Source organism: Nymphaea colorata, chromosome 6, assembly GCF_008831285.2.
Source record: "Nymphaea colorata isolate Beijing-Zhang1983 chromosome 6, ASM883128v2, whole genome shotgun sequence".
NCBI lineage: Eukaryota > Viridiplantae > Streptophyta > Magnoliopsida > Nymphaeales > Nymphaeaceae > Nymphaea > Nymphaea colorata.
Window position 1 is genome coordinate 19,998,267 of NC_045143.1, and position 18,345 is coordinate 20,016,611.

General features: G+C 41.0%; 1 protein-coding gene across 1 annotated transcript in view; it reads left to right on the forward strand.

Annotated features, from left to right (window-relative positions):
• The first annotated feature begins 327 nt into the window (after positions 1-327).
• LOC116256150 (uncharacterized) overlaps positions 328-18,345 on the forward strand; it is a 38,068-nt gene continuing 20,050 nt past the window's right edge. The window contains exons 1-2 of the mRNA XM_031632390.2: positions 328-544; positions 2,142-2,236. Of these exons, the coding sequence (XP_031488250.1) occupies positions 411-544; positions 2,142-2,236 (229 nt within the window). The 5' untranslated portion in view covers positions 328-410. The remainder of the gene's footprint in view (positions 545-2,141; positions 2,237-18,345) is intronic.

The following is an 18,345-nucleotide window of genomic DNA, read 5'->3' on the forward strand; positions in this document are numbered from 1 at the left end:
ATATTTTTGTAAATCTTGATAAATGTTTCGTTATTATCAAACTAAGAATTAAATTTCTGGAAATATATTTCTGTACTATCAAACTTAGAAATATATAATTGGAAATATATTTCTGAGTCATCACACACACACCAAAATTGAAATTGAATTTTTTTTTTCTCATTCTATTTTTTAATTTTTTTCATTCCATTTTTTCATTTCCTATATTTTCAGCAATATATTTCCAAATTTTTTTTTTGAGGCCATCAAACGCCCCTGAGTGACTTGTTTTACATGAACGGACCTTCGTATCGAATCTCTATTGGAATGATGCCAAGAATCACTTCCGCTGGAAAACTGTGTTCTGGTTCGAAATATAACTGATCCCCCTCCCGCATGGCGAGAGTCAACAGAAGGGGGGAGAGAGAGTGATGGACGGGTCTAAATCTCGTCCGTTGATCTTGGTTACGAATGACGATGGAATCTTTGCACCAGGTTTGAGAGCTCTTGTTCACGCCCTCGTCTCCACAGGCCGCTACCATGTGAACGTCTGCGCGCCCGATTCGTAGGTTCCTCTTTCAAACAGCGAAAAAATATAGGAAACCGCTACCCAAATATCGTGATCTATCTTCCTGGTTTATATTTCAGATTTTAGTATTTCTGTAGGTTCATGCAATGTCAAATTCAGATGTATCATGCGCCCATCTGTATCTGTTTTGATGATGGATTCTGCTAAGCTGCTGCTATAGTTCGATCGGTATTGATTCTTATCCACGTGGATGTCACAAACACAGAACAAGAATAGATGCTGCATGAAGAACTTGACATCTAGGCGCACAAAATATGAAAATACATCTAATTAAAAGACCTGAAATTGTTACACCGCACGAATTCAACAACTATCTGCTGTAATTCCGGGGATTTAGAGGAGAAATGTAATTGCCAAAGTCAATTTAAAGATGTTTTTTTTTTTGCATCTTCTTTTCTTAAACAACGATAAAGGAGATGAACAATTTCATTTTTGCCACTTTACATTTTGTTCTTGGTTGCACGGTAAAATCTTCTGCAAGTGCATGCCGGATCTTAGTATCTCCACTGACCGATGTGTAAGTCTCGTGTTATGGAAATCTGATATTGTTTCGTATGACATGGGAAAAAATATCTGACTTGAAATAGCTTAAGGTTGAAGATAGCCCAATTTTCTGTTTCTCTTTCAATGACAAGCCGTGCGTTTTAATGACCAAACATGATCATGCAGCATCAACATTTTTATGACTGCTTTGATGCAGAAACGAAAAGCATTCTCTTCTTTGCCAGACTTACCACGTGTTTCATGTTCTTGTCCTTGACATGCCATACATCTTGATCGCTTTATTCTAGATTTTCCATTTCTTGTTCTATCTTTGAATTTGTCATCCACAAGGATTGCTAAATCCTGCAAAGTTAAGTTGATGGTCACTCAGTTCATGAGAGCCGTTCTGTGAGCTACTGAAGTGCCGATGAGGTGTGTTGAGATTTAATACTTCTATATTCAGATAATGAAGTGCCCATGAAGTGTCAAGCAGTGTCCCTGTCCAAAAGTGTTGGACAGTGGCATTTCCACCTTTAGAATGGTCAAGGTAACCCAGGTTTTGTCATATATGACATCTTATTTTACCAATAGACTCTTGAAGCACTTTCTCATCCCATGCTTTAATTGGAAGCACAAGGTTAAGTAATTATGGACCATCACCTCAGTTGTTATTTTATCCATGTTAGTAATTGTAACTTTTGTTTACCATGTCAAAAAAGTTGACAAAATTAGTATGTTTTTCTAAATGCAATCCTAATTTGTGGTGTTTCTTCAATGTTTATGCTTGAGCATGTTCAGAATATGTTACTATGCAGATGCTCGAGTAGATGTAAACTTACAACCTAATACAACAACAGCTAGAACAGATGCTAGAGTAGAATGTAAACTTATAACCTAATAAAACAGCTAGAAGCATATAGAAAATAAAACGGCTAGAAGCATGTAGCATTTTAAATGTCTTTTTTCTTTATTCATTGTTGTCGAAGGTTGTGCATCTCTCTGCTTTTGAGGAGTGGTGATGATGCTAATGGTATACAAAAGTTTGCCTGCATGTCATGCCCTAAAGAATCTCAATTTCTGGATATTATAGTGAAATGTCGGCTGTTGGTCATGCTGTCACTGTTCGTGATGCTCTTCGTGTGATTCCAGTTCAAATAGAAGGAGCAACGGCATATGCAGTATCTGGTTTGTTGATTTTCTCCACGTACCTCAATAGTTATCTATTGGTTTTCTTAGCTATTATGTCCTTGTGGTTTACTATCTTTTAGTTATTATGCAGGATGGTGTATTTCAGTATTTGGCATGACGTGCTATACTCTCCACACATTTGATAAATGGGTGTTAGCATCTGCATCATGTCCTTGGGATATATTAATTATCTTCTCTATTCTAGACCACGAATAATGTTCTTGCACCAATGACACTAAGATTGAGTAAATCACTTGGGTCAGCAACTTTTACATTTGTATTCTCTTCAATATCTAACATCTATTTTCATGTAATATGTTGCCACCATCAAATTTTCTACTTGTACATTTGAGCTTTCTTCTTTCCTGATGCACTCTTGAACACATTAAATACATATATTAATTCTTCAGCTTCATGCATCAGCTGAGTAACTTTTTAATTCTTCCAAGCAGTGTGATGTTTTCTTTACATACTCCCTGAGGAAAAAAAAATGATGACACTTAGAAGGACAAAGCATTTTGTGCATTTTATTTGTTAGTAGAGAGCCACCCATCCTAAAGGATGGACATCCCACTTGACTTGTTCATGCTTTCACATTTGAAGTTGTCTCAAAATTCTTTTATCCTGACTTCATTGTTTATCTTGTTAAACTCAATTCTTCTTGTCATCTTCAAAAGTGAACTTAATCATGAGAGAGAGAATCATTCTTCAAGTTTATGCATTGACCAAGAAACTTTTTGCTTTTTCCAAGCAATGCCAAGTTTCCTTTTCATTCTTCCTCAAAAGTAAAAAGGAACGGAATGATTGGTACTTGAAGGATGAAGTCCTTTATGCATTTTATTTGTTAGTAGAGTCGCCCATTAGAAAGCATGTGCATCTCATGCTTTCTCATTTAAAATTGAATTTCCAAATGTTTTTAGTCAGACTTTCTTCAGGATAACCATTTTTTTACTTAGTGTTACTGAAAATATCATGATATTAATGTGAAAATTAAGGGAAACAAAAAAGAGAAAAATTCGGTGACATTTTGAAAAAATGGAAAAATATATTTATCACGTTATCATAATGTTATTTACGTTATTTTTTCTGATTTTTTTTCATTTTTCTATTTTTTAGCATTGATATGGATTCAACTTTAAACTTAAACTAAATTATTTTTCATCACTAAACATTCCTTTTATCACTGTTATATAGTTTTATTTATCTTTTCTAATTAGTTTTTGATTTATTTCATTTATACCTATTTTTTATTTTTTAAGTTTTCTGAGTTTTTTCGGAAAAGACAACTTTGCCAAAAAATGCCCAAGAAAAATCTTGCTGTTAAATACCCGAGAACAACATTTGTGACACTGTTTTTACCCTCTTGTGTTCTCTTCAAATATGGTAATTTCTAGTTTTTGTCTTGTTAACTAAAACATTATTTTCACTGAAAAAGGTGAAAATTACAAGATTGAGAAAGCAAAGCAAAAGATTAAATAGTGTTGATATTGTAGATTAATGTTTGAATTAGACTCTAAGGCTGGTTAAATAGTGTTTTGTTTTTTAAAATTGCGGTGGAACAAAGTTTGGGATTATACAAATCAAAAGTTGATGCTAGTTTTGGTTTTTCTTCTTTATATGCTTGTTTGGTGTACATAAAATGTATCCCACGTGGATGGGGAAAATGACATAATTCTAGAAACGAATTGGTTGTCTGTCCATTGTGCCAATTTTTATTGCCGATCAAAGAAGGTGACAATTGCTATTAATAATGTAACACGAGGAAAAAAAAATTATCATATCTAATATCAAGGTCTAGTATAATGGAGGCAGGACATTCCTGGTGAGCGTGGGTGCAGAGGAACAGCAGTATGGGAGTATCCTGATGTGTTCCTTGAAGATCTCAATTTAACCCTTGCTAGAGAGATAGATGTTTGAGATTCAAATCATCATAGGAACCATCAACCATCTCAATATCTAAAGTATCTGATGCGCCCTGCCCTTGTAGCTGCTGAAAACTCGCCAAGTTGCAGTCGCTTCCCAAGATCTATTGGGGACGGACACGCCGAGGGAATATAAAAGAATAGGGACTACAAATCTCGAGCCCAAATCGGACAACAACCATGACTGAATGTATCCCTTAGGACTGATATACAAGTGGATTTTCCCTCCCAAAATCTCAATCTAATACAATCAAGAGTGGGGTTGTGAGGCTTTACAAGCGTCAACGATACAAAATTTGATCTTTCCTTCACTCAACAATCACATTCATCCATCCCAAACCATACATACAATCCCTAGAACGAGCAATCCACACCCTTCGCCCTAGGTAAGTCCGGTAGCTTAGGGAATGTGTCCTCGACAACTGTGCTTTGGAGGATCCCCAATCAGCTACAAGCCCGAAGGTTGGCTGGAAATAGAAGATACACCCTCCCACACAGCTATAGGGGGGGTTCGTATGTACCTTGTTGGAGCTAGTCCAGCACTCACCGAGGAAGAAGGCCAAACAATCCTTGGTATTCAGCAATACTCCACAACAAACGTCTCCTCGGACAACAGCTGTAGTGAGCTCCCTGCTGAATTCGTCTTCTCTGGATATACCTCAACTCAACAAAAACACAACATATCAAGAACTGATAAACAAAAGTACAGAAATGCAAGGAGGTTCTGCACTTCACCGAATCTCAGTGTAAACCCTTGTTTTGATGTGAGTTAGGGGGTAGCAGATGCTGGTTAGACGCCAGTGCACGTCCCTTCAAAGATCAGCTCCACAACAGCTCGGCCTCTTTATGTTGGACAGTCCCTCCTTGTCGGAATATGGCTGTGACAACAACTTATAGAAATGAGTAGTCACTGCAAGGAATTATGTAGAGTAATCTGATGATCTCAGGAGGTTAGGAGCGTCACCAAGGATCGAATTGAACCCCTGTGATTGACGGAAAAGGGGGAAACATGTGCCCCGTTCAGCGCCGGCAGCGCTGTTCAGAATTATAGGTTCAGCTCATTTGCACAGGTGTAGCAGCAACTTTTCGCGACTCATTCTGTTGCCGCAATTGAATCAACAGATCAAGTAGATGCAGTTCCTGTAATTAAACATAGCTTGAGTCGTGGAGAATGCACCAGAGAATCGATTTCACCCAAATCTATAACAGAAATTGGGGAAACTGGCGAGAATCCCCCTCGCAAGTGTGAAAAAAGCTTCCAGACCCGTGCTGCTTCAAAAATTCATATCTCCTAGTCCAGATCTCAAAAAATCGTAAAATTTGGTCTAGAGATTGCCAACATGTATAGGAATGGACGCCCTCCAAATCAGATCTGAAGAAGCTCCCTTTACAAATCACGTTTCATTTGGTCACCCGCCTGAATCTGCCGAAAACAACTTATCGCAGGACTCTGGCACTATTCTGGAGTCAGTCTCCTTCAAAAAATCATATCTCGGCGTACAGAGCTCCAAAAATCGCGAAATTTGGTTTGGAGGAAGCTAAGATCTGGAGGATTAGACGCTCCAAAAATCAGCCCCAAATTCGCTTCCAATTGGCCACTCGTTGAGAGAGAAAATCGACCTGAATTTTGCTGTCGCCAATCTGCGTCGCCGATTTCCGCATTTTGCCGCCGCACTTCCGATTTACTCCGGTGAAATAACCAAATCAGCTCGGATTCTCCTCAAACTTCACTAGAATAATCCTCTAATGATTACGAAGACATCTGAGCCATTTTTGTCCTCAGATCTATTTCCGATTGTCGGGAATTTACAGATTATCAGAGAATTTTGTCTCTGCGTCTGAACAGGAACTCAACACCTGTTCTTCGTCTTCAATCATCTAATTCCTTGACAGATTCAGCTCCGTTGCTCGCTGCAGATCATTCACAGCAAGTAAACATCGATTGCGACATGTAAGAACTGATTCTTAGAAGAATTAAAGCCGATCTAAGCCAGACGTTAGGCGATCTGCCTAAAACAGGGATCGTTCTCGCCCGATCTCGTAAACACCTCAAATCTTCCTCAAATCCTTCGATCTAAGTTGAATCAGACCGAACTAATATGTTCGTTAGACGAGTGGAACTCGAATCGAGCAGATCGTCAGCATCTCCTTCTCCTTTGATCGGGTCAACAGATCAATTCCACGGTAAAGAATCTATAGAGTCTGGATTTTTACCGACAGAGATGACCTCCGGCTGTCGTGCAACAGTCTGCAATTCACCCGATCGATCGGCGTCCACGCTCCTCAATCAGGTCTTCCTTCCTCTGCCCTGGCCTCTAGACGTTCCTGGGATGAAGAATGCCTGCACCTCGGTTGGATTCATCCGACTGCTCAGAATTCACGTCGCCTGCAGTTTCGGTGGAGTTCCCGGCTCCTCCTCTCTGGTTCTGCACGCGGTTCTCCTTCTCCGGTGAGTGTTCCTCGTCGGCTAAGTTTTTGGCGCCACAATCCAGCGGCCTGGTCCTCACGCAGGAGAGAAAAAGTCTATTTCATTGATTCAAATGTCAAAGATTACAAATTTTGGCACAGTCTCCAGCTTTTATACCGCTGGACTGTCTTGGGTTTAACCCACTGTCTCAGACTGAGACAAGTACAAAACCTGACTCAAACAAAACCAAAATAGAAATGAATACAATGACTTGGTCTGGGCTTGAACCCAGCCACGACGCGCTCAAGTTAGCCTGAGCTCTTGCTTGCTAAACCTGACCCGGACGCACTCCTAGCTGCGCCCGATCTGCCTCGAACTAACCCTGCTGTGCAGTCTTCGTCTGCCCGAACCAGCAACCTCGGACCCTCGGTCTTGCCCTGCTGACCTCTGATCAGACTCTCGCTATCAACCTGACCACACTCGGTTGCACCTAAGCTCTGATCTGCTGGCTAAACTTTGCTCGGACCTACTGTGAACTCTGTACACTCGGTCTTGGCTGAAATCGGTCCACTGCATATATCTCTTTTCTACTGGTTAACCTCACAACAGATATTGACGCCTTCTGCAATCTCCCTCGCCTGCTTGTGCCCAGTGCCTTGCGCTTTTGCCTCGCCGGTTGTAATGTTAACCTCATTACATTCGTAATGGCCTTCCCCATTCAGCCCGCTTGTCATGCGCTGTACACTTAGTGCTTCGGCTTTGCTCGTCATAGGATTAGCCTCACTTTGCTCAAAACGCCTTAGCTCATCTTGCATCTCTGCTTGGTTAGCCTCACAATGCCCGCGACATACCCCTTCAGCTAGCTGGTATGTTTCTCATTCTAACTCGACTGCGGATGTGGCATTGGCCTCAGGCATGACCTCGCACATGTCTGCAACTATGACAACCTCCTCAGCTGCACTCGGCGGCACACCAAGTGGGTGTGTATCTGTACAGAGTGACGCTTATGGAAGTCGCTGAGTTGCAGAAACTGAGAAACAACTACAAGATTTAGCTGAAAAGCAATTGTAAAACATTGTCACATCCTGAAAGACACTTAAAAGGCAACCATACAACTTTTGTACAAAGTTCAAAATATTACGGATGACAGAGATGTGACAACATAATATTCATTCCTTTCATGGCTCTTTTGGGCATTTTCTTGTTGCTATTTATGATTTGCCATTGGTTAATGGACTAATAGGGTCTTCACTTACTCTTTTTGTTTGGAGTTGGATTCAGTAGAAATCGTGTAGTTGCTTTTTGAGTGTCTTCTGGATTGTGACAATGGTTTTATGGTATCAAAGTACAATCCTATCCATCTGAGTCCCTATATGTTATTGTCATCAGCATCATCATCTTTCTTTTGTAAAGAAAACGATGTTCAAGCCTACAGAATTTCTCACCATAAAACCAACCAGAACTGGCGGCTAGCCTTCTCCATCAATAGCTCCTCCACCTGTTCAATCATGCCTAAACCATGACCACCATGTTTACATGAGTTTTCAGGTGCCCTCTTTCTATTCATACTTGCTGATTATCAACAACAGGAACCCTTTTCCAGGGCTTTCTCAGCTTTTGGCCTTGCTCCACATCTTCTCCGTCTTTTTGATAGACTCTTTCTTTCTTCCTTCTATAAAGTAACACATTTTTAAGTTTTACCTTCACCATGGATAGACTGCTAAACATGGTGGGCTGGAACCTGGATCGGCTGAATCTGGTGCTGAACATGGAGTCATGGTGGTTCTACCAGCTTGGATGGTGATGTTGGCATATGAAAGGGCATCCTTAGTCTTTATACATGCATGTGAGCAGTTTTGCCAAATCTTAATAAAAAAAAAAAATTTAAATTGCCCATTTTCATTTTCTTTTGCTGCTAGTGGTTAATTGAGATAAATTGATGTGCATCAAGAAAAGGTGCCTAGGAGAGAAGAACTCAAGTCAACTGATTTTCTTTTCCTTGTCACTGGAGCTTCTTCTTCAAACTCAAAAGTTCATATCACTAACCTTCAGAGATGGCTTCTTTTACCATTGAACCCTTTTTGCAATTTCCTGGAAATTTTATGCAACCTTTCCAATTATTCATCTGCATGTTAAATGACATGATTTATTGGTTTTACAAAAATGAAAAGCTGAAAAATGTATTTGATAATTGATAGCATGAGTCTCTTCATTTTGGCAACTAAATGGAGTCAACCTCCTTCTGATTTGCTAGAAAGCTAACTTTGTTAGGGCTCTTATACAGAATGCATGTCGTATTTTGGCAAATCCTGTTTAACAATACAACTTATATCCATTTAACAAGAATAAAGAGGCTGAAGAAATTATGTTTTACGTAGAATGAATTCTTTCTTTTGGCAAATCCCTAACTTTTTCCTACTAATTAGGTTCATTTCAGAGTGTAGTCAGGACCTTTATATGGAACAAGTACCAGTCAAATGCAAAAATGATAAATGATTTGCTTGCATGTGGAGCTTACTTTCCTAATTTGTGTACACTATGATTTATCTGATTAATGGAAAAGGAAAACATAATATTGCTTAATTTTCATGAGTGATATTGAACAAAATATCTACATTCTTTTATATATTCTTTTAAAAGACTGCCATGTCGGTTACCATTGTTTGTCATTTTCTAAAAGTCATAATGAACCTAAATTTTGGCACACAAGTGCCCTCTGTTGGAATTTAATTAGTAAGATAATGTCATAATTCATCTCTTTTCTAGTTTTTGCTGACCAAGATTCATTATTGTATTTCAATTTACTCAATTTTCCAAGTCCTATCCTTTAGTTGTTAGGTGGATCATCTTCAACTTTGCTACCTTTGTATTGGCTTCTAGCTTTTTGTAATATGTTTGAGGATGGGAATGAACTCAATTGATCTTTTTTTTTTAATTTCGAATTGGTGTAATTAATGTCGCTATCTCCAATTAAGGATGGCTCCAATTTGGCAGATATTAATCCCGTTTGGTCAAGGAAAGTTGGATCTTGTTTGGCATCTATGAATTCAGTCTACAAAGGTGGTGGTTGTTGCTAGAAGTATGCAGTCATATTCCTGTAGCAAGGATTGTAAGTGTAACGCTCCAATCTCATACACAACTAAACACAAAAAGGAAATAGATACAATTTTTGTTTTTTGTGTGTGTGTATGTGTGTAACGGAAGCAGAACAATCACATACCTACGTAGTTGGCGTAGGCCTGATCTGTCTATTCTCTATGTACAAATAACTTGCCTGCGTAATTAGCGCACGACACGATCTATCCTAGCAGTTAATGTTGCTAATGAAAAACACCTATTAATAAAAAGCATTACTTTATATATGTAACATTTGGCGTTTTGGGGTGTCAGGCTTGATCATGGTCCAGATGCGGACCCGGAAAGCCACCTGCGTGAAGAGGGAGGCCTGACGCTGGGGGTCTCTCTCTTCGTCTCTCTCACTGTTTGGTGTTTGGCGCATAGGAACAAGAGGTGGAAGAAGGAGCTGCGGAAGGAGAAGAAGCAAAGGCGACGAAGGTGGTGGGCGGTGGCATTGAGGTAAACCATCCTTCCTCCTGATTTCTCTCTATCTGTTCCGTCTGCTCTCTCATTCTCGCCCTCTATCTCATCTTTGTTCTCCTGTACCCTCCCCCTTTCTATCCCATGCTCTCCCTCATTCTCTACTCTCTCCCTCTCCCGTTAGTTTTATCTCGCCTCACCGTCTCTCACTCTCGCTCTCTCTCTATACGCTCCCTCACCCACTCACTTGCCTCACTGACTCCCCTAGTCTCCCGCACTCCCCCTCTCGTATGTTTTTTTTCCCTCGGCCTCATTCTCGCCCTTTTGTCTCTCCCTCAGTTTCTCTCTATCACCGTCTCTCTCTCCCATGTGTGTCTCCCTCAGCTGAACCCTCTGTCGTCCTCCCACCTGCTCCCTCATTCTCGTCCAAACTCCCTCGCACGAATTCTCTCTCACGCACCTCCTTCAGCCGAGCCATCTCTCTCTGTCTTGGTTCTCCCTCTCTACCGAATGCTCTCTCCTCTCATCATACCTCTCTCTTGCCCTCTTTTTTGCTCATTCTCACTCTCTTTAGGTTTGGATTAGGCAGTTGGAAGAATACATCTTTTCCCTCATACCAGCAAATAGGGGGTGTTGGTGGCAACGACAGCAGATAGTTTTGGCTTGTGGTGATTGGCTGTCGGCAGCACTTACAACAGTTGGGATTCTATAAGAAGGGTGAGAGAGGCCTAATCAAGCCTATTTTGTCTAATATTCTCCTTAAGTACATGAATAACTATTGTTTAAGCATGTTAGATTCAAGATTGAATGATTTAGGATGCACAATAGAGATTTTATTACATTGCAGAAAGTTTAAGACTGTTTTTGGAGGGGCATTGACCCATGCTATATTTCTTTGGACTTTGCGATGCTTGTAGGAATGTTGGGTCGCATGTGAAATTACAATTTGAAGCGACGACAAAAGGTTTAAATTATTAGGGTTCGGACATACGCTAGGGTGCGATAATAATGCTCGTTTCATGTGAATTCGATTAATTTTATGCTCTTACCAAAGCTAAAGTTGTTGTCCTCGAATTGACGAAGGAGAAATGTAATTGCCAGGATGACGCCTCAACTAAGAAAACAGGTTGAGAAGCATACTACTGATAGGTAGAATCGAGGTCTTAGAATTTAAATCAATTGGTCATAACCTCGAAAAGATGGAAAAAACTTGTTGGAGAGTTTTACGGGTTGATTCTACCTTTTGACATCCTCTTGAGATGATAACTGCGACTCGATGGTCATTTTTCTTACCTAAATATTTTAGAGTGAAGTGGATAGAAGAACTTATTGCTTTGAATTTTTGCAGGCGGATCGGGTACATCGAGAGACAATTTTGGGTATTTGTGGAGATGTACAACAAGTGTCGCGGCATTCCAAGCAAATCCCTGCCTGGGGCCAAATATGAAGTGTGTTATGTTCTCAAGTGTGAGTTTTTCGGGATCGTTGGATCCTATGATTGTGTTTTGTTTGAATGATGTGTGGTATAACGTGCTTATTGCCTTATGGATGCATGTGTGGGAATGATTGATTGTTTTTAAAATATCACGCTATGTCATATGCATGTTAGGAATTATAATTGCTTACGACAAATAGGCAGGGTATCGAGTCGAGTATCTTCTCGACTCCGATTGTGCATTAGTGAGCATCTTAGTATGATACTTGCATAAGACAACTTCGAGCTAATCAATGATTGAGACTACTCTTCGTGGTTTAGCTAAGTTTTCTTATGAAGTGATTGTTATGGTTTTACTGTTGTGAATGTTATGAGATTTTCGTCTATATCGTCGTTGGGAAGTGATTCGACTGAATGGAACTAACAGGTAGAAGTGCCCATAATGATTTGGCTAGCTAAAAGTATTGATTGAATGTTTGAATTCCTTAAGAAGGCAATTTGAAGTATGGGTAGACTTGTGATTTGAACCAACCTCGTGCCAATCCTATTGTGAATGTGCTATCGTAATGATAAATTAAGAAAGAATAATTGATTGGATGCCAGTGGGTTATGTCAATATGTTTGGGATACGTCCTGCCGTTGCCACTGGTCTCGCATGCTCGGAGCGCAGGGGGTGCAAGGCCCTAGGATATCATTGTGTGGTGTGTTTGGAGCGTTGGATTCCCGCCTTCCCAACCTGGTTCTCCTAGGGAAGACTGAACAACTTCCTTTAGAATTTATACATTTATGGTTAATTGATCTACCGCTGCAGCGTGAACAAATCCGTATTGTTTTGGCCCACTACGGGGGTTGTCTCCCGACTAAAGGCTGTCCGTGGTGTACATGCGCCTGTGTTTCGCACCTACAGGAGCCGTCCATTCATTGAATCAAACGTAAATGAAATGAATGTACATGAATTAAAGATGACTAATAAGTATGTTGATTGTGGCTATTGAGCGGTCCTTATATGTTATGGAATATGTGAAGGACTACTGTGTTAAGTTATGTGACTACATGCGCATATCATGATCATAGTGATCATGTTTCTTTATATGTTAGATTCCAGACTTGAGCCCTTACCTTAGTGGGTAACAAATTTGTCTGATTTGTCGTTATATTGCGAAAGCACAACCTTCTGTTGTCTATCTTTTTTAGGTTTTGGTGGACCCAGGGTAGCAAGTTGATTAGATAGCTAAGCTCACAACCTATTGGGGAGATTTTGGGTCTATAGTCGTGCCGACGTGTCACGTTTTGTTTCGTTGATGTCTTGTTTTTGTTTAGACATCGATGTTTTGGTTATGGAGGCATTTTTGTCATGTATGTCATTGACAAATGTGATGGCATTTTGTATGAACTGGTTTTTTGTTCATAATGAAATATTTGCCCCCCTGTCATTTTGATTAATATAGCTCCATTTTAATTGTTGTGTCGTTGCACCTCGACGTATTATATCAAAAAAAAAAGAAAAAGAAATTGGGGGTTAGAAAAGTCGGGGTGTGACAATATATATGTTGGAGAGCCATGACTCTCAAGTCTTAGTGTCAAACACCATAAAGTTGTACAAGTATGTACAAACAAAAGTGCATAGGAGAAATGTATATGACAGTGTCGCATTACTTTCCAACAATCCCCCCATCCCTTCAGTCGCCCGATCAACGAGCACCATCCGTTACAACGTGAGGACCTAATGAAGGCATATAATCATAGCATCAATACAACTGTTGAGTATAATGAAAATCATAACAAGATTTCTGATATATCACTTAACATAAAGTTTATGTTTTGTATTGAAGTTTGGTTTACCACTTCGGCATTTCAACTCTTCGGCATTTCAACGAATCAAACTCAATCTAAGTTACACAAAAACCAATCACATCGGTGACAATAAAGAAAACATATAAATGAACAAATAAATAAATAAACAGACAATTCAGAATCTTGTGAATTTTTATGATGCATACACATGCCCTGCCTAAATAAGATCACATGATGTCACCCAACTCGATGGTGTATTTAGGGTGGACTCTTGCACAATGTTCGATTCCAAACACTGAGTCACCAGGAATATTGACATAGTTTGGGCCTTTTGGGGTAACCACTGCCGTGACTCACATTTCATTGAGCTCAACAGCATTATTGCATTAACTGCATTCCACAGTTGCTGCCTCACGATAGGGATGGACTCCTCTAAGTAGCCTGAGGAAGGAGCACTTTAGCAATCCCTGCATTTAGGGAAGATTTCACTCATGGATCCCCGTACCCTTGCACCACCCAACCTGGCCCGTTTTTTGTTGTACAGTTGGGTTCGACTTTTTATAGTCGCAACATGTGCCGATCTCGGATTAGTCACTTCCGGTATACTGTGCCACTCTCGAACTTTCTCCTTATACCATCAATGTCACACCCCAACCTTTTTAACCCCAAAGAATTTTTTTTTTCCAAAACACGTCGAGGTGCAACAACACAACAATTAAAATGGGGCTATGCAAATCAAAATGACAGTAAGACAAATATTCCATTATGTGCCAAAATCAATTCATACAAAAATAACTTCATGATTGTCAATAACACATATGACAAAAATGTCCCTATTGTAACAACTCAATCCACTCCTCAGCTAGAGCCCTTGGTTCGGCGGCTCCCAACTCGCCCCCTAGCAGTTTCGGCTTCAACCACAAAATGGCTAGGAACCAGGACAACCAACTATTTAACAACCCCCCTTATAAGCCTTTGAAGATCCCTCACAATTTTCAATACGGGACTAAATTTTTGTGGTGTTATAATCCACCCCTTTAAGGCACATGCGTCCGCGCATGTAAGACCCTAAGTTCGAGTGTTAAACTGGCTCTAATACCACTGTAACAACCCGACCCACTCCTGGGCTCGGGCCCTTGGTTCGGTGGAGCCCAACCCACCCCCTAGCAGTTTCGGCTCCAACTACGAAATGACTACGAACCAGGACAACCAACTATTTAACAACTTCCTTTATAATCCTTTGAAGATCCTTCACAATCTTCAATACGGGACTAAATTTTTGGGGTGTAACAATAGCATATGTCACGAGTTCACTAAACAGTTTTAAACCTTCTCAACAACATCAAATCTTTACCATGCTTCCTAACCACTTCAATTATTAGTCTCACCATGCTGAAAGATAATCATATGCATAGATCATTGTCCCTCCATATTTGTCATAGACCTTCCCCAAAATAGCAAAGTCACTAACGTGCATTTCTAATAATCCAATCTTGATTCTAGCATGTTCAAATAATAATTATATATGCACTAACAGAAAATATTAGACAAGTTAGGCTCGATTAGGCCTCACTCACCCCACTCTTAGAGTCCTAGCTGCTGCAGTGCTCCCGACAACCACCTCAAGTGCTCGACCGATCCCCAAGCGGCTAAAATTTTACAATGTTGTTGCCACCAATGCCTTTAATTCGCTGTTATGAGGGGAAAGACGTGTTCCCTAATATGTAATTCCATCCCAACAACAGGAAGTAGGTGAGAATGAGCGTAAGAGAGTTCAAAAAAGAGGTATGCCGTTAGAAGGGGCACTCAACGAAGTGAAAGGAGGTTCGACTGAGGGAGATTGAAGACGAGAGGGAGTACATGAGAGGATGGGAGTGAGAGGGAGACAACACACTGGAGGGAGACGGTGATGGACAGACAAAGAGAGGGGAAACAAAGAGAGGGGAAATAGAGGGTTCGGGCGAGGGAGAAGGAGAGAGAAAAATGGTGAGAGTGAGACTGGTGGTGGAGAGAGGGTGCGAACAGAGAGAGGAGAGAGGGTTGTGCAGGTGGGAGAGAGTGCAGATGGAGAGGGGGATCGAGTTCAGGACAGAGGGGAGAGATAGATAGAGAGGGAAAAGATTGGGAAGGGCAACACGATTTGGGGGAACAGGGAGAGCAAGAGTGAGGGAGACTGAAGACGAGAGGATGAGACGGCGAGAGAGTTGTGAAGGAGGGAGACAATGCGGGAGAGAGAGGGGGGAATGAGCAGTGAACGCTCGGGACAAAGGGGGAGATGGACAGAGAACAACGAGAGGGGGAGGAAGAAGAAAGAAGAGGCAGGGAGACATAGACAGACTCACCTGTCCGCCGCCACCGCCCTTCACCTTCGTCGCTGCCGCACCCTCTTTTGCCTTTGGTTTTCACTGCGTCGCATGAATTAGCAACAAGGACGAACCAGCGACGGGGAGACGAAGGCAGAGAGCGGGCGTCGGGCTCCTCTTCACGCGATGGATTTCAGGTTTGGGTCTGGATCCCAATCCAATCCAAACAGCAACACATCGAGCGTAACAATACGAGGGTGGTTCACTCCACAAGTGCACCTATACCAATCACCTCCATAAGAGAGTCACATATTCAATCAATACTCTTAGTTAGCCATCATAATTTATGGGCACTTCTACTAGTTAACTCCATTCAATTGAATTACTGCCCAATGACAATGCAAACAAAAATCTTAGAACATTCACAACAGTCAAACCATAACAAACACTTCATACGAAAACTTAGTCAAACTACAAAGAGTAGTCTCAATCCGTGTTTGCCTCGTAGCTGTCCTATACAAATATCATGATAGGATGCTCACTAATGCACAATCGGGGTGGAGATACTTGACTCGATACCATGCCTAATCTATCTTAAGCAATTATAATTTCTAGCATGCATATGCCATCGTGTAATAATTTAGAAACAATCAACCAATTTCATAATCAGTCAATCTCACACATGCATTCATGTGACAATAAGCACGTTAGTCACACATCATTCAAAGAAAACACAATCATAGGATCCAACGATCTTGAAAAACCTATACTAGAGAACAAAACACACACTCCATATTTGGCCATAGGCAGGGATTTGTATGGAATGCCGCCATACCTATCACGCATCTCCACAAACCCAAAATCGCCTCGAGCTCTGAATCATGTTGCTCAATGTCTACTCGATGTGCTTGATTCACCTGCAAAAATTCAAAGCGATAAGTTTGCTATCCACCTCGCGCTAAAATCTATTTAGGTAAAAACTAAAAACTAAGACCATTGAAGTGTAAGTTATCGTTTCAAGAGGGTGCCAAAAGGTAGAATCGGCCTGTATAACCCTCTAACTAGTTTTCCTATCTTTTTGAGGTTATGACCGATCAATTTAGACTCCAAGACCTCGATTCAACCTTTCGGTAGTATATTTCTCAACTTGTTTTTTTAGTTGAGGCGTCATCCTAGCAATCATGCTTCTTCATTTGTCAATTTGATGACGACAACTCTAGCTTACTAGTAAGAACGTAAAATTAATCGAATCCCATGAAATGAGCATTATTGTTGCACCCTAGCATATGTTTGAATCCTAATAATTTACACGTTTTGTCGTCTTTGGAAATCGAAATTTCACATGCGACCCAACATTCCCACAAGCATCACGAAATCCAATAAAATATAGCATGGGATAACGCCCCTCCAAAAATTGTCTTAAACCTTCTTCAACTCTATCGCATGCCCTAAACCAGTGAATCCTAAATCTAACATGCTTAAGCAATAATTATTCATGTACTTAGGGAGAACGTTAGACAAAATAGGCTTGATTAAGCTTCGCTCACCCCTCTTATAGAGTCCCAACTGCTGTAGGTGTCCCCGACAGCTACCCCAAATGCCAAAAACTATATGCTGTCGTCGCTTCCAACACACCCTATTTGCTGGTATGAGGGGAAAGCCACATTCCTCCAACTGCAAGATTGTAAGAATGAGCAAGAGAGAGATCTGATGATAGAAGAGGGTATCCGGTTGAGAGGGAGAGGGTTTGGGTAAGGGAGACACACACACGTGAGGGATCCAACAATAGTGAGACGAAAAGAGAGACAAAACGAGAGAGAATGAGGAAGCGAAAAAAAAAAACAGATGAGAGGAGAGCGTGCATGAGAGAGAGTTTGATTGAGGAAGAGTGTGCGTCAGAGAGAGCAAGGGTGAGAGGAAGTTGGCGGGAGAGAGAGCAGAGGGCGAGAACACGAAGTAGAAAGGGAGAGAGTGTGGGTGAACCGAGATGAGATAGAGGGTGAGAATGAGAGGGCAGACGAAAGAGAGAGAGAAAAAACGGGAAGGAAGATGGCTTACCTCAATGCCGCTGCCCTCCACCTCCGCCCAAGGGCGGAGGAAGGGGGAGGGCCACTTAGGCCATGGACCCAACCCGGCCAACTAGAATAAAAAAGTTACATTGAATAAAATTATTTGCGCCATGTATTGTTTGGATTCAAATTCAGTTTGGCCCTACCCAGATCCAGAGGTTGGACTGTTCGGCCCGCCCTAAAAAAAAAAAAATCTTGGCTTTGCCCTTGCCTCCGCCGCCACTGCTTCTTCTCCTTCTGCAGCTCCTTCTTCCGCCTCCTGTTCCTTTGCGCCAAGCTCCGAACAATGAGGGAGATGAAGAGAGACCCAGCGTGGGGCCTCCCTCTTCACGCGAGTGGTGTCCTGGGTCCGGATCTGGACCTTGATCTAAATGCCTGATGCTTGCAAGTTGGAACGTTACAATCAATCGGAAATATAAAACCAGTCCTAGTCTATTGCCCATGTTATAATGATAACTTAGGTCATGAGCAAACATTTACTTAAAGTAACTAAACAACCATCATGCTCATTCAATTTAATGCATGAGCATATTTCCACATCTATCATCCTACCTTGTTTGCATTATCAAATATGCTCATCTCAGAGCTAAAGCACAGATTTATCATTAAACAATTCACTCTTGGAACTCAATATTGAGC